This window comes from Pogoniulus pusillus, chromosome 30 (genome assembly GCF_015220805.1).
Source record: "Pogoniulus pusillus isolate bPogPus1 chromosome 30, bPogPus1.pri, whole genome shotgun sequence".
Lineage (NCBI taxonomy): Eukaryota > Metazoa > Chordata > Aves > Piciformes > Lybiidae > Pogoniulus > Pogoniulus pusillus.
The window spans coordinates 10,978,347-11,003,200 of record NC_087293.1 but is presented as its reverse complement, the minus strand read 5'-3'; the positions used below and the strand labels follow the sequence as shown (position 1 = coordinate 11,003,200).

Genomic DNA, 24,854 nt, shown 5'->3' with positions numbered 1-24,854 from the left:
GGACAGGACAAGGAGCAATGAGTGTAAATTGTAGCAAAAGAGGTTCTGCCTCAACACAAGGGGAACTTCTTTACTGTAAGGGTTACAGAGCAGTGGAACAGGCTCCCCAGAGAGGTTGTGGAGTCTCCTTCTCTGGAACCTTTCGCGGCCTATCTGGACATGTTCCTGTGTGATCTGTGTTAGATAGTATTGTCCTGCTCTGGCAGGGTGGTTGGACTCAATGATCTCCTTGGGTCCTTTCCAACCCCCAACATCCTGTGAGATGGCTTGGAAGTAAGATGAAGCTATATTTACAAGCATATATGCACAATGTATTTACAATTATATACAAATTAGAAATAATACAGAAATCCAAACTCCCTCCCAAACAAATGAAACTGTGCAGAAGGGGCTGAGTGCTGCCCCTCTTTCTCCCTCTGCTTTCCCAGACAGGCAAACAAAAACAAGCAGCAAAACCTATATTGTTATTTGTTAGTGGAGAGATTAGAGCGGAGTGAAGGAGAAAGGAATAGGAGCAACGTGGCAGAACAGTGAGACAAATTGTTGACATTTTGGGGGTTTATCCCTCTCAGCAAACCAATGAATGATAAAGGCTTCATCATTATTTTCTTTTCACAACCAATGATCTTATTTCTGGCATTAAAATACTCCAATTAGCCTCAAACCAGTGTGGAAGTAGATCTGGGACTATTTCAGAGCTAAGCATATCCAGTCCTTGAATTCTAAATAATCTACTTGGACTTTATTTTGCAGTAAGCAGCACTGCAGCTGTTGAGTTTCACCATGGAGAAATGTTTGTTTGCCTGTGTAGAAATGTTGCAAATTTAACATGTGTGAAAGTTCACAATTCCCCAAAGGAATTTCCACTGTCTTGCTTGTGTGGTTTCAGTTGCACATGAGCCCAAGAAAAGGGTTTTGTGTAGCAGAAAAGAATCTTGAAAGGAGCCTGGGGTCTGTACCTTGTTTATGCTGTAAGGTGCTACAAAGTTCTGAGTATCTAAGAAAATGTATTTCTTCAACATCTTGAGATAAATAGTTTTGAATTCTATTTGAAATGCTGGGATGCATGGACATGAGTCCTAACTTGTTGGTTACTGGTGGTGGAGATTTGATTTGCCTCAGTCATTTGAAAGGTGGACAAATAGGTTATTTTGGAACTTCGAAAGTATAATAACTGCCTGTATCATACAGAATCCTCCTCCAGTTCAGGTGGAACCTCCTGAGTTCCACTTTGTGCCTGTTCTGCTGTCACCAGGCACCACTGTAAAGAGTCTGGCCCCTTCCTTTTTCCACCTTCAGGGCCTTTAGTTCTTGCTAAGCACTGAGAGCATCTTCTTTCAGGCACTATTCTTCAGGCTAAACAGCCTCAGGTCTCTCAGCCTTCCCTCCTCACAGAGCTGCTTCAGAACCCTCAGCCTCTTTGTAGGCTCTGCTGGACTCTCTCCAGTAGTTCCTTGTCTCTCTTGAGCTGGAGATCCCAGAACTCTCAGCCTCTTTGTAGGTTCTGCTGGACTCTCTCCAGTAGTTCCTTGTCTCTCTTGAGCTGAAGAGCCCAGAATAGGACACAATGTGGCCTCAGTAGGGCAGAGCACAAGTGAAAGAGGACCTCTCTGACCTGCTGGATACACTTTCTATGCAGCAGAGTTCACCACGCGGCTCTGCTTAGTCATGTCTACAACCCACTAATCCTTTTCCTTTTGCTTTTTAGACCTGCTTGGGCTTGTAGGCTTTAAACCTTTCAGGAGATGAGTCTCTTAAGCTTCAAATTATTTAACAGCCGCACTATGCAAACTGTTAATTTAATTAAGGCTGTTACATTTTTACCACAAGACCTTTAAAACAAGTTCTAGGGTGCTTGATTTTTTTCAATAGCTGAAGGAAAATAAACGTGGAACATTCCCCCCTGTGCTTTTTCTAGAAGTTATTGGTATCTGAGGCCAGACCCAACTATTTTTCTTTGCCCTGTGGCAGCTTGTGATACCTTTGTGAAGGAACAAGATGTGATGTACTTGTAAATAACAAGCACTGGGGTATTTACCTACACCAGATGCTGTTGTACATTTACATGAGACATCAAGAGGGCATGTGCCTTTGCTTCCTTCCTTTAAGAGCTTCCCTGCTAATGGTTTTCATTCCAATGCCTTGTTACTAAATTTCTGTCACATAACTGCTTAAGCAAATAATTTGGACTTCTACCTGCTATGAATATTCTTTAGCATATTTGTTACAGAACCAGGCTGAAGTTTGATGTGCAAAATATTTTGCTTTTACAGGTGCTTGTTATGATACTATGAATAACATGATTTGGACCTGCTCCAATGATTATATTGATCAGTGGTGCAACCCTGGGAACCAGGCATTCCACTGTGTCTGTCAGAGGCTGGGAGTGAGTCACATCATTACAGAGCCCAAAGGTGAGGCAAAGCTAAGAGTCAGCACTTTGTACAGAGTGGAAGTGAAATGCAGGCTTATCAGAGAATAAATAGACAGAAACTACCTTCTGAAACTTGCTGTTAAAAGCTGAGTTAATTCCTGAAAGGTTCTTGCTCTTGGTTTCTCTCTAAGAAAGGAAAGGAAAAAGCAAAATGTTTGCAAGTTTGCAGATTCCTGTTACCTTTAGCACATCAAAGAAGTGATGTGGATAATTCTGTTGTTTGTCATGAGGGTGGATGTCCTGGAGTTAGAGGTGGTGATCATGGTGATAACGTTGCATTTCTAGAAGCAAAGATTGATTCTATAGTCTGTTTACAGACAGCTTTTGAACTCCTTTCCTCCTTCCAGGGGATGCAACAACCACAAATGAGGTGATTAACCAGTTACTGCACCATGTTGGTGCCATGTGTATTCACCAACTCAACCTCCTTGCAGCCAGCAACAATCTTCCCATAACAAACTTTTTGGGCAAGCAACATCCAATTGAAGCACATCACCTCAGCAGTATCTGTGACATTATGGAGAAAGCCATGGTGAATGGGGACACTTGTATAATACGCTGCATCCTTGTTGTCTTTCAGGTAGGAGGGCATCTCACATCTGCTTTACAGTAAACACTAACAAAGCCAAAAGTTGGTTTTGAAAGGTTTTGATTGAGACTGCTTTAGTAGTGGCTTTACAGTACCTGATAACCCATCTAAGAGCTGTAATTTAAATTGTCCCTTTTGCAGATGAAAATAAAATCTAGAGGTTACTTCCTTATTTATTTCTTTGGGTGTTCCTCCCTTTTTCTGATCCAAAGTCAGTTTCTAAGCCACTGTAGTGATGCAGACAAATAATTTGAAAAGCTGACTGCAGAAGAATTGCTGTGAATGATGTTGAAGTTTTTAATCCTTCTGTGTTGATTTTTTTTTTCTCCATAGGTGGTTTTTAAATTTTTCTTCAGCCCACAAACAGAAAGAAACAGGGATATTGTTAGAAGGTCTGGCCTGTTACTTTGGCAATTGCTGATGGCACCAAGGGATCAGATTTGCTCTGAAATTCAGAAGGAGGTTTGCCTAGCTATTAGGTAAATACCTGCTTTGCCAAATTAAACTTAACCTTGCTTGTTTGAAAATGTTATAATGCAGCAATATTCAAATTGTATTCAGCAGTTGAACCTAATAAAATTTAAGCAACATGATTTGTAGCTGTGGAAGAAGGGAAATACAATGTGTTTGTCATCATGACAGTGAAATAACAGGTAGTAATTACTTCTTTTCATTCATTGCTTTTCATTTGCTTTCCTTAAGGCCTTTTTTATTGCTTATTATAATATAGTTACTAAAATAAAGCACATTTTCCTGCATTTTAGCCATGGCTCAAATGGCTTCCATGTTGAGTTTTATGTCATTTATTGGTGGTCTTGATTAGGCAAAGCTGGTGTTGTCAGCTGTGGCACCAGTGTTTTGAAATGACAGTACTGAAGTTCACCTCAATAAAAGGAAGATAAGAGCAAGCAGAGTGAATAGTGCTTGAAGATTGCCATAAGACTGAAAGGAAAAAGAGGGTAGTGAGACTGCCTTGAGAAAGGCAGGTTTATGTTTAGAAAACAGGAATCTATTTTGGAAGAAGAGTGGGCATTATGTCTCTGGGCTGGTACACCAGGTCACCAAGCACTTAAATGGTGGCTGCTTTAGCTCCACATCCTATTAGCTACTGCATCTCTTGAACCTGATGCTGTGTAATTTCCTTTCTTTGGCTTGTCAAAATAGCAGAATGAGTAAATACAGGGAAAGGAGCAGAAAGTGTGATTGTGTCTCATGAAAACCAGATAATGCAACTCTCAAGGACAAGGAATGCTGTCTCAAATGTCTTCAATGCAGTTATCATCTGCTTTAAAGTGGGAAGTGCTCCAAAGGTTAAGGGCAAAATCTGCTGCTGATCAACCTGCATTTTTGGGTGTGTGTGAATCACAACATTCAGACTTTCAGTGGCTTTATGCAGCTCTGTGAGGGAAGAATAGCAGCATATCTTTAGTACCATTATCTGAAATGGTCAGGGGCTTGCTTTTTGACAGGGAAAGTGTGTCCTGTCAACTGTATGGACAGTTGCTGCATTTCCCTCTTGCTTCCTTAACCCTCTATCCTCCAATGACTTATTACCTAATCTTCTGGTTTTTACATCTCCTTCCTCCTCTTTTCTCGTTGAGCGATTCTGATCCCAAAGGAAACCTCAAGCTTAGCTTGCAGTGTATGATAATTCCTGATGTCAGTATCACACGGTGGTCAGCATGAGGCAGTGGGAGGGGAGCTTCACTAATCTCTGCTCTCAGTGTGAAGCTGCAAAACACACCAGTTTTCTGTGAGTGTGGGGTTTAAAAGGAAAGGGAAAGTGAAAAGAAGAAAAAGTCTGAAGTGTTGAGGTTATTATGCAGACAGTCACGAAGTACTCCTTTTAAGTCATTGTCATCTTCTGTCTTGATGTGGTAATTCATGTGGAAAGGACAGAGTTCATCACAAGTTAGAAGGGAAAAAATACCTTCACAAGGAGTTTTTATGCAGAGTTGTGTTGTTTCCCAAATGCTGGTTCTAGAATCTTCTGCATAGCTTAAACTAAGACTTCTACAAGGAGCCACTCTTTAATAAGTATAAAACTGTAACAGCAGTGACTTCTTGATTACTGCCTCTTGCATTTTCCATTGTTATCACAGATAAGCCACAGCTCTCACCCCATCACCAGAGCTGAGCTGTTAAGCCATCATCCGGTTTTGGATGACATCTCTGTTAGTTGAACAAAGATTGTGCTGTCACATACACAAGTGATTAATGTGGAGTTGCTCTGAGGGAAGCAAACAGTTCTTGAAGAAGCTTTGGGATTTAATAACATATAGTTGATTACAGGAGATTTCTGGAGAAAGCAGCTGCTTATTTTCTGACTAATAGAAATGTGAAAATATGGAGGCTGCCTTTCTGAGCTGGAAGAAGCTGTTGCATAGTCATTCTAAGTGTTACTCAGATACTGAGCTCAGATTCTGTGATGCCATTTTTCATATGTTGAAATTCTTTTGTTTGCTTCAAGAAGTAATACATCTTTTTTTTTTTTTCCTTAGCTCTGGTTTAAATATCCTGTATCCTGGAGAAGCAGAAATCAATAATTTATTGAAACTGGTCTTAACTGAAGGTGAGGATGTCTTACTGACACATGAGAGAGAGTGGGGTTTTTTACTAATGGAAAACAAAAAGTGGAAATACAGCTTCTGGAGGAAAAAGAGTTCAGAATATTAAGTACTAGTCCAATTTAAATCCATCCCATTCTAGGAAATTAAGGAATGCTTCAGATGCAAAGCTGCTTTCTGAATGGCTGCGTGGTGAGGTGTATGTTAGGTGTGAAAAAGGCAAATCTGCCTCAATCAGGCAGCTGTTTGGAGCTGAAAAGGATTTAAGTTCACTTTTGTTACTGTTAGTAGTGTTTCTTGGCCAGGTTGTGTTTTAGAGCACCTAGTTAATTTTACCCATGGCAATTACAGGGTAAAACCAGAGGCTGATTGTAGTCCTCAGTGAAAGTAATAATGTAGTTGCATTCAGTCTGAAATGGGAATCTGGACTGAGAAGCAGCTGATGCACAGTAATTTGTTACTTCATCAGCCCGCGTTTGTGCGTCAGAGCCTTTGGAGTTGTAGGCAGTGCTAAGTGCAAAGTTTTAACACCCTGTAGCTTCAGCAGGGGTTGGGTTACGCTGTCAATGCAGCCACTGCAGAGAAGTGGCCAATGGTTAAGCAAAAGTATCTGAGGGAATACAAATAAATTAGGTCTGTAAAATGCTGCTTTGCCTAAGTTTTTGCATTCCATTTTAGGAGAGAGAAACAGTGGTCTCTCTCAGCTGCGCGACGTTATCCTGACTAACTTAGCTGAACAGCTTCAGAACAACAGATTTGGAAGTGAAGATGATGATCACTATAGGTAAAATGCAACAATATGCTTCCCCCCACCCTCCTCCTCCCCACTTCAAATTGCCTCTTTCTGTTAGTTGCTTTAGGTAATAAGCTCGCGTAAAGATTCTGCTGAAATTGCTTCTTATCTTCCTGCCAGTGGGACCTGTAGCTCTCTCTTTGTGTCTGTAGTGGGTAGAGTTTCCTTAGAAGAAGGGAGAGAGAGGCTTGACATTTTAGGGGAAACTTTGGAGGCTTCTGTAGACAGTTTTGGGTTCTTTGTCATTTACCATGTATCTGGTTAATGTGGGTGATAATTTATCATGAGATTGCTCTCCCTATTGTTACCTTAGATGATTTTTCCAGCAGGAAAACTGTCAGTCCCAAGTACCTTTCCATGTTGGGAGGAGTCTCTCTTATTTTAGGAGTCATTGAAAGTCATAGATTTCTATCAGCACAGTGCAGGAAATCACTTGTAATGCTTCACTGATTGTTGCTAAACATTTCGGGCTTGCTTTTTCTTTGTGTTCGAATCTCTGTTTGTTTTTGGTTTCAAGTAATTTGTGCTGCAGCTTGCAGAGCCTTTTGAGCTGAGCTACGCAAAATACACCATAATTAGACTATTAACATTTTACACCATTCTTGCATTTTTTGAAGACTAAATGATGAGCTGTTGCACTACATTCTCAAGATTGTTGTCCGAGAATCTTGTGTCTTAATCACCAAGTGCCAAACTGTATCTAAAGATGATTTTCAAAGGCTTCTTTCAACTGTGCCTGTAAGTAAAATGTATTTTGATGAAAGTAGTTTTGCTTTTGGCTCTTTTTCCTCCTTAAATTTTGCCTTCACTGAGAATATAGAGGTGAAACTTTGTAGTTGTGTGTCTTAACAAAGAGGGGGAAAGGATGTCTCTTGTTTATGCTGTACAGGGAAGGAAGAAACAATTTCTTACAGCAAAGTAAATGCTAAAACAGGTTTATGTGTGGATATATTTTCCAATTGCTCTGGCAGCTGTTACAATTTAAAGAAGGTTTTTGTATCAAAATCTTCAAAGCTTAAAAACCAAAACAAACTCTTTATGTGGCTGTGTATAACAATGCATAAGCAGAAATGGTTATCAATTGCAGACAAAAAGGAGTGGTAAAAGCATATATAGATGTTTCCAGCAGTTCCCTGCTCTGGCTGGTTGCAAAGCAGGTGACACTGGGGAGGGGACAGGCAGTCACAGCCTGTGCTGCAGGAGACTGGGAATGGAGTAGCAGCATAGAATCAGCTCCTTCAGGAATGTGAATCAAATTCAGTTTTGTGCTGGCAGCATCTTGTAAGAATTAGTTAATGTTACAGTATTTATACATTTCCATAACGTTACATATGTGAATAAAATATTTCTGCTCCTTTGTGTTCTGCAACTCATTTCACAAAATCCAGTGGGTTTGCAGCCAGTTTCTTCACTTTAATGTTTTGAATCAACAAAGAACTATTTCTGTTCAAGGAAATGAAGTTTTTGCTTTGCTTGTCCTCTCCCTCAACCTTTTTTTTCCTCTTTTATGTTTCAAAGTCCAGGAATTGCCTGACTCAAGGTTGATTGCAGGGTTTAGATGATGTAAAGTGTGCTTATTTATGTTAAAGGCTGCATCTTCCTGTTTGCGGTATCTGATGGCTGTGCAGAACCACCTCCTCAGTAACACTATTTTGATTAAACCTGATGAAAATGATGACAGTGACAGCTCCTTACAGGGAGAGACATTGAAGGTACAGGTAAACACCAAGTTTTATTCTAGTATGGCTCTCTACAGTCGGTGTTCCTGTGACACCTCTTGTTTCTGCAGTGCATTCCACTTACATATTTTCTTGGTTCTTTTCCTCTCAGTATTAAGTTACTGTAGGCAGATATTTCTCCTGTTCTCCAGTTAAAGTCTGCAGTTGTTCTGTGTTCAGTATTCAAGCTTGGGTTCTATGTTGTCAATGAGAGCAGTCACTTCCCTTCTTAAGTATGTATAATGAGATTTCAAATCTATTTTAATGAATATATGCTAGGAAGAGAACTCATGTGCAGGGTTTCTCATCTCCAAGTCAATTCAGTGGTCTTTGAAAAAAAAGATATATTTCAGATATCAGGAAAAGGTTTTCTTGTTTGCCTTGCCTGACTCCTGCATTTTTGCAGTTTTATCTCTTAAGTCTTATGTAGAACCACCTAAGTCTATTGCCTGAAATAGCTGGAGCATTATCTGTGGCAATGGAACTGTTAAGAGGACTGGGTTTGTGGACAGGATAGTCTTAAACGAACTTGCAGAAGCCAGATTTGTCCCAGCATGCAGGCTGTCTTGTCACAGCAGTTGTAGCAGTAACAATTCTTTGCTAATGGTATTGACTTTTGAGTTTCTGCTATTGTTTGTTAAGCTGGTTTAGTCTGCTGCTCTTTGAGACTTTGTGTGCTTGCAATGTGCTGCAGTTGGAAGTTATTTGTTCAGGCTCATTGAGTAAATGCTAAACATTGTAGTATTTTTCTTGTCTCGCTATTCACCCATGTTTTCATTGTTCAGTTTCTCTCTCTACAGTGATCCTCATATCTGCTAGGACATTCTCTCACCAACGCTGTACCTTGGCTGGCTAACAGCTCTCTCTCTCCTGTGCTGGACTTGGGGATTCCTTCCCTCTAGAAACTGGATGTGCATCCTGTAAAACATGCACCTAGTTTCTCCCAGCACTTTGGGGCTTAGCATAAATCAAATTTAAGTCTTGGATGAATCTCCTGCTGCAGGCCTGCCAGGTCACATTACCATTATTTCCATTTGGAAATCCATCATTTTGTTCTCTGGCACTTTTTTGGGGAGTTTCTAAGAATTTAAATATCCTCTAACTCTTTTTTATGCCTAGGAGCTCAAGACCAGCATTTTGTCTCTTGCTACACAAATTCTGACAGGATGTGATGAAGTCTTAGAGATGCTGCAACAAGTCACTACAGCACTAATAAACAGTGACATTTCTGATCGAGAGCAAAGGTAAGATGATTATGCTCACCTGAAAGTAGTGAACTGAGTTTTGGGGTCGTTGGGCAAGCACAGCTCACATTACTCATTCTGTGTCATTTCATGGTTGAGCTTTGAATGTATAGCAATTGGTTTTTGCTGTTACAGCATTTGTTTAGCACTTCTCTTATGAAGAATTTAGACTCAGACTCTCCATGTTAGTACTGCTAGCTTAGCAACCTCTAGCTAAGATTTGACTCCATTCCAATAGTATTTGTGAGCAGGGTAAGTGGAGCCAAACTGTAATCAGGCAGCTGGGAATGTTCCTGGGAGCTAGGGCAAGATTGTTAAATTCCTGACTGTTAAGTCTCTAGGACCTGGACTAAATATTTAATCCGTGACACATCTTGGGTGTTGTTATCATGTCCTGCATGTTTCATCAGATAGCATCACCTTGCCCTTCCTTACCTCCCCTCCACTTAAAAATATATGTTAGGAATGGGATGTAAACAAAAGCTGTGACACTTCTCTCTCATTAAACAAACACCTCCTGCTCCCTGGTGTGTTTCAGTTTCTCTTCTTTCCTGTGCCTGCAAGATTAGTTTTGTTTATTGACAATACACTACTCCTCAGAGAGCTTTTCAGACGGGTTTCATGCTCAAATATATTTTTGTAGATGCAGACTCTTTTCAAGTACTCTGAGCTATGCTTGCTAGGAGCCCTGATACACATACTGAACAAACACTATGATATTTGATGTGGTTTTCCTCCCCACACCCATGGGAGCTTATAATTTTCTAAGTAATTATTGAACTCTTGATTTGCTGTCTCCTGCTCAGGCGTTGTTTAGTAAGAATTGACAGCAAAGTCTGGGACAACACTTGGGAGAAATTGTGATGTTTTCAAGATAATAAGTTTGGGGGTTTGGTTTTGTTTAGTGTAATATAAAAGCTTAATGAAATGCAAATCCTTGCATAGCCTGTTATACAATTAAACAGCTGACTAAAAATAGTAGTGTGATACTCTGTGAAAATAGTTGTTGCTGTGTAAACTTTGACTCTCCTTACAGATTAAAAGGCCTGGAGCAAATAACAAAGGCAACTATGCTTGGTCACCTGCTTCCTGTCTTACTGACATCCCTGATGCACCCAAATTTGCAAACTCTGACCATGGCTGATGCCTTGATGCCTCAGCTGGTGCAGCTGGTTCTTTACACAAGCCAGGTATGCTCTTTGTGTCAGCAGTTGTTCACAAAGGAAAAAGGATGTGGTTCTAAAATGCTGTAGATCTTGGTCGAGTTTCTGCTGATTGTAGTTTAAGAATTACTCAACAACCACAAAAGCTGATAATGCTGAATGTTAAATTTGACTTGGTACAAGAGTTAAGTAATGAGTGTCAGTGATGACATACAGTGTCATTATTAATATATTTCAATAACAAGATCCTAAATGATGTGCTGTTCACATGTTTCTAACATGTCTTTTGTGCCACAGACTGCACTGCTGCTTAAAACTCAGTCTCCAGTTTTCTCAGAGCTGAACAGCTCCCCCAGTGGTGCATCAGAACAGAAAGGGAAGCTCTTACCTGATGAGAGGTGATTTTCCTTAAGTTTGGGCCTTTCCATGGGATAAAATACCTTAGCTGTGATGTTCAGAGAATCATAGAATGCATTATGTTGGAAGAAAGGACCTTAAAGCTCATCTAGTCCAACTCTTCTGCAGTGAGGAGGGGCATCTGCAACTAGATCAAGGTGTTCAGAGCCCCAAACAATCTGACCTGGAATGGTGCTAGGGATGGAGCATCTACCGCCTTGTTTGACCATTGCTGGGGCTTTTGGTTTGTTTGTTGAGGGGTTTTGTTGGTTTGGTTTGGTTTTGTTTGGTTGGTTTGTTTGCTTGTTTGTTTTAAGACAAAGCTGCAATGGATTTTAAGACTGTTAGAGATATAGAAGCCTTTACAAAAGGCAATCAGTTCTAGTATTTTTTTTGCATATAGAATTAAATGATTAATATCTTCAGGTTATTTGCAGAGGGTATGATTTGTTTTGGGTTTTGCCTTGCTTCAAGTATTAGGAATTAATTCTAAATGTCCCTCTTGCAATAAATTAGGCTAAAGAAGACCATGATGAGAAAATGCAAATTGCTCTGGCAGCGTGAGATAGAGTATTAAAACCATTGGAAAGATATTAAATGGTTTCATTTGTGCAGGGAAATATGATGGGTTTAAATCCTGCTTTTAAATCCTGTCTCTCAGCCCAAAGTTCTACAGCCTCTGCTTAGAAACAACAACCCAAGCTAAACTGAACAAAACCTGCTTACCATAGCTATTTGCAGTTGCAGATTTTGTAGTATTCAACAACTTGTGGTGGTGTGCAATATACAGCATGAAAACTCAGCAGAATTCATTTTCAATCCTCCTCCTCCAAGTATAAGCTCCAGTGCAGTATTTGGCATATTGCTTTGGGACAGTATAATCAGGTTTGGGTACTCTTCTATGAGGGAAGAGATATTCTTTTTATGCTCTAGATCATCTACTAGAATCCATACATGGTGCCATTTACTTCTTGGTAGTGCTACTTAGCTTGTTCACCATAAATTGGAAAGCACTGGGAGGAGTTCAGGTTTTACAGATGAGAGATTGGCATGGTGATTTCTAGTGTGCAGGGCTTGTGCTGCTAAAGTTCAGGTTGTTCCCTCAATACAGTTATGCCTAAAATCAGGAGTCAACACTCAGTGAGTCAGTGATGAGAGCATCTCACCAGGAGGACATTGAGATGTTGCAGCAGGTCCTGAGAAGGGCAACAAAGCTGGTGAAAGGTCTGGAGCATGCATCTTGTGAGGAGCAGCTGAGGGGATCAGGGTTGTTCAGCCTAGAGAGCAGGAGGCTAAGGAAGGAAGTCAGACCCAGGTGGGAGCTGGTCCTTCTCCCAAGGACAAGGGGAAACGGCCTGAAATCACACCAGGGAGGTTTAGATTGGACATGAGGAGTGCTGTCAAAGCCTGGCCCATCCTGCTCAGTGGTGTAGTCTCCATCCCTGTAGGGGTTGAACAGCCACAGTGCTAAGTGAGAGTGTGGGTTAGTGGAGACGTGGCAGGGCTGGGCTAGCAGTTGGACTTGATGATCTTAAAAGTCTTCTCCAGCCTAAAGGATTCTATGAACACTTTGTGTCACTGCATATCCACCCTGAGTCTGCTGTCTGAATGTGAATGTATTGTAGAAATCTGCCTTGAACTTAGGACTCAGTTTTCACTCTGATTTCAGAATGCTGGAAGAGAAAGAAGAGCCAGGTTTCCTGACGGGTTTGAAGATCCCTGCTCCCTGGGCTGCTGGGAAGACTGTAGAAACAGTTCATCCTGTCAGGGATAACTATAAGTTTAAAGAAACTGTACATATTCCAGGAGCTCGCTGTTTGTACCTTAGATTTGACAACAGATGTTCTTCCCAATATGATTATGATAAGGTAAGCAAGGACCAATTCAGGAATTCTTGCTTTGTATATATTTCTGTCAGCAGCATATCCCATTTTCATCTTTTTTGCCCCTTGTCTTTCATGAGACCTTATTTCTAAGGGTTAGATTAAAACAGGAAGGTTTTATTGCTAGGAGCTTATTTGAGACACTCACAGCCTGCCCACTTCAGAGCTATAAAGTACAGAGATGCAGAGAGGTCGTTTCTTGTGTGGCACAAGTGTGAAAAACCTCAAAAGAATTCTGGGGTTTCATCTTAAGACTAAACTTAGCTAAGTGATAGAAAATATACAGAAAGTTGTAGACATGAAAAGGCAGGAAGATGAAGCTAAATGGCTCATCTTTAATTTCTAGTAGTCTTGAAGAAGCTTCATTCTTCCTGTGTGGTGCTTCAGAACATAACATCCAGTGATGGTTTCAGGGTCCAAAACCTGACAATTTTGAGGGTCTTTTGTTAAAGAGTTAGGCTCTGTTATCAGGAGCCTCACAAGGTGTCAGAAGTATTGGTAGTAATGGATAAGAGAAAGAAGGTAGGCTGCAGATTATGGGGCTTTGGAGTGATTGGTTTGGGTTTTTTTCCCCCCCCATAGAAATTCATACCAACTCTTCCAATCTTATTTAAAGTTCATTTCATGATGGCTCAAACTATCAGAGTTTCACTTCCTTCTCATGTTTCCTATTATTCAGTCTTCTCAATTTTAATCTATCTGCCTAGTATGTAGGTCAGCACAGTTTAAACTGGGCAGAACTGGGAAAGTTATTTCACTCCACCTCACAAGATAAGAGTTCTTTGCCTGCATTAACATCAACAAGTATTTTCAATATCAAACCCACAACTAACAGCACTTATTTACTCTGTGTAATCAGAGAGCTACTCGTGCTGCTTATTAATTGTTGCATCTATTCCTCGACAGAGAGCAAGAAGAATAATTATTTATGAGTGTCTTTTTTGTATTAATGTCACCCATTTGTGGAGGATTTTAACCAGTAAACTTTAGGCTGCCATGCTTCCACTTGAAGTCATTGACAAAAGAGAAACTTTGAGGGGAGCAGGTTCAATCTATTTCTTAGTAGAGAGGCAGGGTTTATAGGTTGATAGAATGGTTTGGGTTGGAAGGGACCTAAAGATCATCTAATTCCAACCTTCTGCCATGGACAGGGCACCTTCCACTAGATCAGGTTGCTCAAGGGCCTGTCCAGCCTGACCTTGAACACCTCCAGGGAGGGGGTGTCCATAACCTGCCTGGGTAACCTGTTGCATTGTCTCCCCACCCTCACTGGTGTTGTAGTACTAGTTCTAAGATGTTCTAGGGAGCTCAGCCTGGGGACTGCAAGTCAGGATTTCTCCCAGTTACTGCTCCCGTGTTTGTTTGCTGACTTGCTGTGTGACCTTGAGGGCAAGTCACTCAATTTCCTCTCTGCCTCAGTTTCCCCATCTGTAAAATGGGGATAATAATACTTGCCTGCTCACCTCACAGGGCTGCTGTGAGGATTTGTTAATGTTGATAAAGCGCTTTGAAAACAGAAAGCGCCTTGTGTGGGTGCTAAGTATTATTATTATTATTAGATTTTCTTGTTTTTCTCTTACAGTCTAACAGTGTATTTTATGTTTTGAAGTTGGTGATCTATGCTGGTCCTAACACAAACAGTAGGAAGGTTGCTGAGTATGGAGGCAATACACTGGGATATGGCAGCCGTAGTGTCTTAGGAACTGGTTGGCCGAAGGACTTAGTAAAGGTACAGTATTATAATCCACCAATATTTCCCATAGCAAAATCCCCTTTGGAAACTCCATGAAAAACCATCTCAAGTCCATTTTAACCCTTAGAGCAAGTCCAAGCTTTTAAGTGTATGGTTTTCCATGATGAGATCACTTTTGATTGGGCTGCTCTGTCCTTGGGGGTATAACTTTAAACTCTCTGTTGTGTGTGATGCTTCTCTTTGAGCTTATCTTGCTTTGTTATGTCCTACTGGAATGCGTTATCGGTGTGTTTCAATCCTGGAGTCTAATAGCACTGCTGTTCTCATACCTTCCTAACAGAAATGCTTGCACAGGTTGAGGCCGTGCATATTTTCTTTAAGGTCTTTGGGCACTTTGCCTTTTTTTTGAAGCAATAACCCACAAATTTACCAAGTAGTAAATGTAACAACTTCCCAACCATTCGTGTTGGGTGTTAAAATGGCATTGGATGCTTCTGGTAGTAAGACTAAGAAAGAAAAATCTCTCAGACTTCTTGGAACTTCAGTGTTTCAAGAATTCTGCAGACTGACTGCAATCTGATTCCTTTTTTTTTTCCCTTCTTGCAGCTTTGTGCTGCTACATTGTCCCCCCCCACTCAAATGGGACATTTGTACATAACAGAAGATAATTTCAAAAGCAAACCCAAGAATGAACTGGAAAGCAATGTCAGCCAAGCACTCTGTTGTTCACTTTTAATGAAGCTTAATTTTTCAGACATGGATTTTTATACTGCTCTTTATAGCTTTTTATCTTTCATATCTGTGTCTTTTAGCAAACTCTTCTGTTAATGTGCTGACATTCTTCTCCTTGAAGAGCTTGTCTGTCTCCTTTCAGGAAGAGAACTGTTGATTGTTGCATGATTTCTTGCAGACAAATAATGAAAGTGTTTTGATGAAAATCAAGGCCAGATAACACAGAGCGATAAATTCAACTTTGAGTCTGCAGCTGTGGTGGCTTTTTGGGGGTTTGCTATAATTAGCCAGCAATAAAATTCAAATCAAATTGTCCACCAAATGGTATCCTTACTAAAAGGGAAGAATCTGAAATCAGAGTATATAATTGGAGATAAAAGTCCTAGTTAGATAACTGTCATTAAAAGCATTAATCCATAACATAAGCCGCTTTTATGCAAAGCCTATTTTGTTTGCTTCAATCCTTAAATGTATCTTCTTCTTCTTTTTTTTCCCCCCCCTCCTTCCCATCAAAATATGAAGGTGGAAGGAGATACAGTCACCTTCTCCTTTGAAATGCGGAGTGGCCGTGAGCACAACACTCCAGACAAAGCTATGTGGGGCTTTGCTTGCACTGTTCGAGCACAGGTACTCAAACGGGACAGATTCCATGGGACAGGTTCAGCTTCAGTTTCTCTTTTTCTTCAGATCAAATAGAAGTGTCCTTCCGAGGTGAAATATAAAGCAGGAGTAGCTTACTTATTTTGGCAGTCACCCAAACCATCTTTTTACAGTGTAAAGGACATGAGCTGTAGATATTTGTCTTCCTTAGCTAGAGGAACCCTGTGGCATGGCCTGCTCCATGCATGGGGTTTAGGAAGAAGTTACTGCTAAATATGTCTTACCCATCTTGCATTGTTGCTGCTGGGCTTGGATGAAGTCACTTTAGTGCCTCTGCTTGTGGATCAGAGTGTTTCTTTGGAGACATAAGTAGCACCCTGAACGTTAGAGATTCAGTGAGGGACCAATAAATTCCAGCCTCCAAAGAGAGGGGAGGGCCACTGGGATCAAACAAAAGCAAACTCATGTCCCTCTACTGAAAATTAGCACTAGACCTGTGAGAGGACAGATCTACAGGCCAAAGCGTGACTGGACCAGAAATGACTTTAGCATACTTTTTTTTTTGGTTCAGAAAAAAGAATGTTTCAATCTTTTGTTTCTAGTCTTGATCTTACACTTTGCTTTTGTTTAAGCATTTCTTTTCAAGTGTACCTCTGGGTAAGAAACCTAGGCCTGATAGATCTAAAAACCATAGACAGGTATCTAAGAGTTTATATATATATATACGTATAAAAAAGTAACATCTTCTGTCTTGAAATGTATTGGGGAAGGGCTTTGTGGTAGATTTGATCAGTGTAACTTATCACTATTCCTACTACAGGAGTCTTCAGAGGATGTATCAGGAGGTTTGCCTTTCTTAGTTGACCTGGCACTTGGCCTTTCTGTGTTAGCTTGTTCTATGCTGCGAATATTATACAATGGACCTGAAATTACCAAAGATGAAGAAACCTGCCAGGAGCTCTTGAGATCTAAACTCTTACAAAGGTGAATAACAATTGATCTGAGTTCCTGTGTGGTGGGTTGTTTTTGGTGGGTTTTGGTTTGGGGGTTGTTGGGGATTAGGGTTTTTTTTTGGGGGGGGAGGTGACTTTTGTAGTTCATGGAATGCCAGCATGGTGGGAGTCAGAAGGGACCTCTGGAGATCATCCAGTCCAACCCCCATGCTCAAGCAGAGGTCCCCACAGCAGCTTGCCCAGCATCACAATGGCCAGGAGGGTTTGGAATGTCTCCAGAGAGGGAGACTCTACAACCTCTCTGGGCAGCCTGCTCCAGGGCTCCAGCACCCTCTCAGCAAACATGTTTGTTCTGTTCAGGTGGAACCTTCTGGGTTCCACTTTATGCCCCTTGCACCCTTGTCCTGTCCCTGAACACCGCTGACCAGAGTCTGGTCCCATCCTTTGGCCCACCATGGGCCCATTAGCTCTTTCTGAGCATTGATCAGTTTCCCTGTCAGGCTGCTCTTCTCCAGGCTCGACAGCCCCAGGTCTCTCAGCCTTTCCTTTTCTCAGACATGCTTCAGGCCCCTCTGCAACTTTTCAGCCTCTACTGGACTCCCTCCAGTAATTCTCAGTCCCTCTTGAACTGGGGATCCCACAGCTCTATTCAGTACTCCAGAAGTCACCTCAGTAGGGCTGAGCAGAGGTGGAGGAGAAACTTCCTCAACCTGCTGGCCACACTCTGCAGTTGTGCTTTAGTCCTATGTTTTGAGGTAAAGTTTTGCTAATTTTCCTTGCAGACTCTGGTCAACAGTTCTTTGGTTCCCAGAACTAAGGGAATATTGTTTAGAATTCTGGGGGGTTTCTTTAGAGTGAGTAGAGGAGAATTTGGCTGTGCTTGGTACAGACCACACTTAAATCCTCAGTCTGCCTTTATAACGTGTTGTTGCCAAATGTGCCTTTCTGAATAAGGGGAGAACAGTTAGAGGAGGAGGCAATAAGTCCTTTTCATCTCTTCTTATTCATTTTTCCAGGTGCCAATGGCAGGTGGAAGCTAATGGTGTAATATCTCCAGCCCTTACACCAAGTCCTTCTCCACTGCCTCTTACTATTGATGAAGATAGAGAATTCACATATCCCTCTGATGTTTTAGTGCCTCCCGTTGGACACTACTTTGATCTTCCTAGGATCAGGCTGCCTCCAGGAATCATGATAAAACTCAGGGAAATTTCTGGACGTGCTCGGCCTCAGTTCAGACCTAGTATAAAGTAAGTAGTCATTGTTTGTCTCTGTTTTCCTAACTTGACTTTTATTGTTTGAAATAGTTGGTCAGTTTTGAGTCCCTCACTCCAAGAAGGATATTTAGTTGCTGGAGTGTGTCCAAAAAAGGACAGCAAAGCCGGTGAAGAGTTTAGAGCCACAAGATTGGCAAGGAGCTACTGAGGGAAGTGGGGTTGTTTAGTGCTGTTCTGCAGAACAGGAGAGACCTCCTTGCTCTCTACAGCTCCCTGAAAAGAGATGAGTGAGGTGAGGATTGATCTCTTCTGCCAATTAACAAATGACAGGATGAGAGCAAACAGCTTCAAGTTGTGCCAGGGAAGATACAGTTGGGCAAGAATTTTTTTCCTAACATCCAAAGAGAGTGGTCAAGGCCTGGATCAGGCTGCCCAGGGAAGTGGTAGAGTCCTTGTCCCTGGAGGTGTTCACAGAAAGTGTAGATGTTTCACTTACAGACATGGGTCTAGTAGCAACCTTGGCAGTGTTAGGTTAGTGGTTGGACTCAACTCTTAGTGGCCTTTTCCAGCCTTGATGATCCTGTGAAATGTTTGATGCCAAAGTGAATGAACTAAACTAGCAGAAGTGAGGATGTGGCCTGTCACGTGTGATAGTCTGCATTTCACCTTCTGTAAATCCTTGTTTGTGACCAAAGCCTCTAGTGAACTGTAAATAGAAATTGTCAAAGTTTGTCCCTTATTCTCACTTCATCAGTTGGGCTTTACCTGTTTCCCTAGGGAAGTGATCCAGCCAGAAGTCATGGAGGAGATGGTAGTTTCCTGTGTCATTAAACATTTGAATTTGGTTGATGCTCTTCAGTCCCTGATAAATTTCCAATATCAGGAAGAACACGCAGAAGAATATGATTTGCTTTGTAAAATTATGGGAGAGACCTTTAAGAAGCTAAATGCCATGGAGAGACAACTGCAGGTAAAAAGACAATTACAAAGGAAAGAAAGAGAAGGCTTTTTTTGAGAATAAAGGTGCATTGACAGCACTTTAGAAACCCAGAAATACAAAATGTGCTCGAATTTCTTCTTTTAAGGTCTTTTTTACTCCTTCAGATGAGCAATGGCAGTTAAGTGTTATTTTTGTCTCTTGATTAGAGTGTGGCCGAGCTGGAGCAGAAGTGGCAGAATGAGGTGGATGATGCCATGCATGGGAAGCTGGAGAACAATGTCCCTTTCTTTTATGATTATCACTTCAATGAGGTAAGCATTGTGGCTGCTGTGTGTGCTCATGGTTCCTGCTGCTCTCAAGCCATGTTCATCCTTTTCCTTCATTTTGTTTAGAGCAAGATGAAGGAACTCGAACTTCTGTGCTCCATGAAGGAAGTTTCTTTTGATGGAAGTGATCTTGAGAATGTGGTCCTGGCATTAAGGTTAGTGCTGTTTAGACAAGGACCATTAAAGACAGGCAGCTTTAGGCAGCTGTGGAATTTCAGTGAGTGCCAAAAGTAGTTGTGCAGAGCTTAAGTTCCCTGTCTAGATAAATATTTATTGAAATAGGTGTTTGAATCTTGTACCCTCTGACACCTCATGATGTCAAACAAAAGCTGGAGCTAGATGGTTGGAAAATATTTTATGTCTAATTCCATCAAAGAAAGAAACCAAATCAGCACCACAGTGAAGCACTGGAATAGGTTACCCAGAGAGGTGGTAAAGTCACCAACCCTGGAGGTGTTCAGGAAGTATGTGGACGTGGCACTTGGGGACATAGTTTGATGGGCATGGTCTTAGGTTGAAGATTGGACTCAAGGATCTTAGAAACCTTTTTCAACCAAACCAATTCTGTGATTCTATCAGGAATGCAAATACTTTAAACTCAGTTTAAATTCAGTTTTCCTGTCTGTCTAGCAATATCTAATTAAATAAAATCATTTTTTGCTAAATTTATTAATATTGGTCCTACAGCTTCTAATAATTACAAATCATTTGTTGGATTTTTCCTGCTGTCTACTTTGTTGGCATAGAAGAGATCTGTTTATCTCCTTTAAAATAACCTTTATCACACTAGCACTTTGTTTCAAGAGGCATTAATAGATAATGGAATTCACTTCTTATATTTTTCTTTCATAATCTTAGGGAGAAGTTTTTCCAGGAGGTGAATTCACTGATTCAGAAGACCTATCACCCCCTAGCAAAAACAAAAACATTGGTTAAGAGCTTGATGAACAGAGCAGAGCTGTTGTTACATGTCACTATTGCAGCACAGTCTGGGATCACACGGAGTATATCTGGTACCCCTGCAGAGACTCCAGGTATATCTCCTATTACCAGCATTAAACTTTTCCTTTTTACTGAAGATAAATTTTATTCCTTTCCTCCTTTTTTTTCCCCATTAAAATTAACCCCTCCTTTTTTTCCTTTTTTCCCCTTAAATAAGTTCACTTACAGTAAATGAAATTGAGTTTTTGTTTTCTGATTTGCCATAATGATGGTAAGTTAAGGTCTGAGTGACATTTAAACCTTAGTTCCATGAATTATTAGGGGGGGAAAAAATACTTCACCTAATCTTGAAACCCTCCTTGAAACCAGGCAAGTCCTCAGGACTGTGTTGCAAAGTCTTGCTTAGACTGTGTGTTCCTCATCCTGGAATGTCCACAGTGCTTGTAAAATCAGTTTGTAGACAACCTCCTACACCAGCAGTGACTTTGTTTGCTATTGTCTGATCCTGCAGCTTGTAAATCAGCATCTGAGACAAAGGTGATCTCCCACGCAGTCCGCCAGCCTGTCTTCCTTCGCAGCATGTCCGCACCTTCTGACCTGGAAATGATTGGCAACGAAGACATTGAGTTCGCTCGAGCAAGCCAAAGGTACACAAAGGGGCTAGGCCACTAAGCTGCTTTATAGAAACGGGCCCTGTGCTGTTAAAAACCTTCACAAACTTTGCAAGCAGAGCATTGCTTGGACTCTTTTTGGGTCACCTTCCTGCTGCCAGGTGTAATTCTCTGTGTTCTCCTAGGCGCCGCCATGTCACCAGCCACAGAAGCAGCTCTTTCACTCTTCTCCAGTCACTGGCCATTGAGGACAGCAGGGATAAACCTACATACAGTGTCTTACTGGGGCAGCTGTTTGCCTTCATTGGGACTAATCCTGACCAAGCGGTATGTCGTTTCAACTTGCTAAATGACTCTTGGCTTTCGCCAAGAAAGGAGGTGTCTTGCTTGTGTCTTGTTAACTAAACCAACCAAAATCTTGTAGGTGTCCAGCAGCAGCTTCCTGCTGGCTGCTCAGACGAGGTGGCGGCGAGGGAACACAAGGAAGCAAGCCCTGGTGCACATGAGAGAGTTGCTGACAGCAGCTGTTCGGGTCGGTGGTGTGACGCATCTTGTAGGCCCAGTGACCATGGTACTTCAGGGAGGACCAAGGTTTGTTGACTTCTCTGAAAGTAATAAGATGTTTTGGTCTCTGTAGAGGATAGGAAATTGCTTTGTGCAGAGAAAAACCTTGAGAAGAGCCTGTGAGGGCTTAAGTTTTGCAGAACAATGTTTGCAGCCACCATTTTGGTAGAAAGGCAGAAGCTTCTAAGAAATGCTGGTATTTAGTAGTAGACAAACTTTCCTTTCATTCTGGGATGATGTTTTCACAGGCACATTTATAGGGTATCTTACTCTCTTGACTTAATTCTGAATTCATGTTAATTGAGTAGTAGTGGTAGATCTAGCTGATACTAGAGCAGCCTGCTCAGGATCACAATGTCCAGGATTGTTTGGAATCTCTCCAGAGAAGGAGATTCTCTACAACATCTCTGGACAGCCTGCACCAGGGCTCTGGTACCCTCACAGCAGAGAAGGTTCTTCTGTTCAGGTGGAACCTCATGGTTTCCAGATTGTGCCTGTTGCTCCTCATCGTGTCACTGGGCACCTCTGACAAGAGTCTGGCCTCATCCTCTTGATCCCCACCCTTTAGCTCTTGCTGAGCATTGAGAAGATTAGTTCTCAAGCTGAATAACTCCAGGTCTCTCAGCCTTTCCTCCTCACAGAGATGCTCCAGTACCCTCAATATCTTTGCAGCCTCCACTGGATGCTCTTCAGTAGTTCCTTGTCTCTCTTGAACTGGGAAGCTCAGAACTAGGCACAATACTCCAGATGTGCCCTCACTGGGGAAATCTTCCTTTAGTAATTTTGAAGAGGTGCTGCTAATTTAACTCTGTTTTTTTAAGATGCATTTGGAAGTTTTGTTCATTTCATTTAACCTAGAAAACCTACTGGTTTATATCTCTGCCCAACAGAATCGAAGAGCTCACCTGTGGTGGGATGGTGGAACAAGTCCAGGAAGCTTTTGGAGAGACTATGACATCCGTGGTCTCCTTGTGTGCTCGCTACCCCATTGCTTGTGCAAATAGCATTGGACTCTTATGCACTATACCATACACAAGGTATGAAAGTATCTCTTTCAGGAAGGGAAGTAGGGCACCCACAGATGTCCTTACTAGATTTAGCCTTAAGGAGAAGCATTAAAGAATGTAAATATTCTCCTTTTCTTCATGATGAGAAGTGTCTGAGAGCAGCCTGCTAAATGTCTTAAGAATACAGAATTTCATCTGGGGAGGACAAGGGACAAACAGAACCATCTTTCTGCAAACTGAACTCTTTGATATCTGAGTTGACAGCAAGTTCTAGATTTTCCTTGTGTCTATTGTTAGTGACTGAAAAATTACTGAACTGAAATTGAATTTCTCTCCTCGTTCAGGAGTGAAGAGAAGTGTTTGGTACGGAGTGGCCTGGTACAACTCATGGACCGACTTTGCAGTTTAAGCAGCCAGACAGAATCCAGTTCAAATGAAAAGCAAACCAAGAAACAGAAGGTGGCCACCATGGCTTGGGCTGCCTTCCAGGTGCTAGCCAATCGATGTGTGGAATGGGAGAAGGAAGAAGGTATAGAATAGATTCACAGAATGGTTTAGGTTGGAAGGAACCTCAAAGCTCAGCTAGTTCCAACCCCCTGCCATAGGCAAGGACACTTCCCACTAGAACAGGTCGCACACCTCCAGGGAGGGAACAGCCTCCTTGGGCAACCTGTGCAGTGTCTCACCACCCTCACTGTAAAGAGCCTTTTCCTAACATCTAGTATGAATCTCCACTCTGCCAGTTTAAACCCATTACCCTTCATGCTGTAATAATGAGACCTTGTAAATAGTCCCTCCTCAGCTTTTCTGTAGCCCACTTCAGATAGTGGAAGGCCACTATAAGGTCTCCTTGAAGCCTTCTCTTCTCTTCTCCAGGCTTGTGATGGTTTGGGTGCTACCCCCCCCACACACTTTATAAATCACCCAGACTAGACTCAGCCAATCTGGAAATTGAATGAAGCTTTATATTTGCAGCTTAGCACAATATACAAGCAGATATTTACAATATATACAGTTATAGACAGAAATATACAAGGTAAAAGGTAATACAGAAACACAGCAGCCCTCCCAGAAATCTGAGTCCCCAGGAGGGGCTCTCAACCTCCCTTCCACCTTTCTTCCTCTCCTCTCCCTTATCCCAGATCTTGCTGTGTGCCCAAGGAAGATTGGAGGGTCAGCCAGGGGGGTTAGGAAGCAGGTGGATTAATCACAGGGATGACAGGTTAGGTTAGAGAGAGAGATGCAGCCCAAAGCCTGACAAGAGACACTGTGTTATATGTGTTTACATTCTTGTTCTTATACATCTCAGCAAGCCTATGAGTGAAGTAGACATCACCATAATTTCCCTTTCACAGTCTGTAATCTAGTTATTCTCACCAAAACATTCTAGCTAGCTTCAAAGTAGCACAAGGCTGAAGAGCCCAAACTCTTGTAACCTTTCCTCATAGCAGAGGTGCTCCAGCAGTAGGAACACTGCTGGAGATTGTTTCATGAGCTGTAGGGTTGCCCAAGTACCTCAGAAGTGGTATGAATGTATTCAAAACAGGACCTTCACTCACTGTGACCTCAGAGCCACATGAGTTCTTTAGAACACAAGAGTGGATACAAAAATCAGTTTATTTTCTCCTTTATTATAATTTTCATTTAGTTCTGGCTTCTTTTTTTCTTCCTTATGGGAGTGTTCATGAGGTAGATAATTTCAGATGTGCCACTTGATTCTGTCTAGACCAAACCAGACAACCTGGAGATGGTCACTTACACATTTCTCCTCTGAAAGAATTCACCCATAACATAGAAGAGCCTACAGACAGGTGGCTGTTGGTTAATGGGACACAGATGTTGTATCAGGTGTTTAATTAAAGACATTGGATGTAAAAGTTTTGCTGTATCAAAATAAATGTTAGAAAAAGAAAAAAACACAGTTGGTTTGAAACTAGACCAAGGCAGATTTAGGTTGGACATTAGAAGGAAGTCCTTTACAATGAGAGTGGTGAAATACTGGAACAGGTTGCCCAGAGATGTAGCTGAGTCCCCACTCCTGAAGACATTCAAGGTCAAACTTGATGGGAGCTACGTGGTCTAATTGGAAATGTCTGCTCTCACTGCAGAGGGCCTTTGAGGGTCCTTCCCAACCCAGTGCATGCTACGGTTCTGTGATATTTGTAGTTTTCAGCTTGTAAGGAATTTATAGATGTGTACATTTAATTTTTCTTGCTGACAGCTTTGTATTCTTGCCTGGCTTCTCAAGGTGGTTCCACAGAAGCTGTTCACTCTGGTCTGGCTCGTCAGGTCTCCAGCCTCCTTACCAACCACCTTGCCCGAGCCACCGAGTGCTGTGGTAATCAAGCTGCAGGAAATGATGCACTTCAGGATGTCCTCAGCCTTCTTAATGACCTGTCAAGGTACTAAGTCTTTGTCACTGGAGGCCTTTTTTTTTTCTGTGTATAAAAGCAGGAGGGAATTCTTTTGGGGATTTTATTGC

General features: G+C 41.7%; 1 protein-coding gene across 6 annotated transcripts in view; it reads left to right on the top strand.

The window, feature by feature from the left end:
• The window catches only part of HECTD4 (HECT domain E3 ubiquitin protein ligase 4), a 96,560-nt gene that overhangs the window by 28,188 nt on the left and 43,518 nt on the right, over positions 1–24,854 (top strand). The window contains exons 11-35 of one of the 6 annotated variants that reach the window (XM_064168998.1): positions 2,274–2,414; positions 2,782–3,014; positions 3,357–3,502; positions 5,525–5,595; positions 6,269–6,374; positions 7,001–7,121; positions 7,973–8,095; positions 9,221–9,345; positions 10,382–10,535; positions 10,806–10,906; positions 12,574–12,772; positions 14,397–14,516; positions 15,735–15,839; positions 16,633–16,796; positions 17,782–18,015; positions 18,760–18,952; positions 19,129–19,233; positions 19,315–19,403; positions 20,107–20,282; positions 20,702–20,837; positions 20,987–21,128; positions 21,226–21,392; positions 22,256–22,402; positions 22,717–22,901; positions 24,621–24,774. In XM_064168998.1, the coding sequence (XP_064025068.1) occupies positions 2,274–2,414; positions 2,782–3,014; positions 3,357–3,502; positions 5,525–5,595; positions 6,269–6,374; positions 7,001–7,121; positions 7,973–8,095; positions 9,221–9,345; positions 10,382–10,535; positions 10,806–10,906; positions 12,574–12,772; positions 14,397–14,516; positions 15,735–15,839; positions 16,633–16,796; positions 17,782–18,015; positions 18,760–18,952; positions 19,129–19,233; positions 19,315–19,403; positions 20,107–20,282; positions 20,702–20,837; positions 20,987–21,128; positions 21,226–21,392; positions 22,256–22,402; positions 22,717–22,901; positions 24,621–24,774 (3,637 nt within the window). Of the gene's footprint in view, positions 1–2,273; positions 2,415–2,781; positions 3,015–3,356; positions 3,503–5,524; positions 5,596–6,268; positions 6,375–7,000; positions 7,122–7,972; positions 8,102–9,220; positions 9,346–10,381; positions 10,536–10,805; positions 10,907–12,573; positions 12,773–14,369; positions 14,517–15,734; positions 15,840–16,632; positions 16,797–17,781; positions 18,016–18,759; positions 18,953–19,128; positions 19,234–19,314; positions 19,404–20,106; positions 20,283–20,701; positions 20,838–20,986; positions 21,129–21,225; positions 21,393–22,255; positions 22,403–22,716; positions 22,902–24,593; positions 24,775–24,854 lie in introns of all 6 variants that reach the window. The other 5 variants (XM_064168994.1, XM_064168997.1, XM_064168996.1 and 2 more) reach the window with 5 other exon arrangements.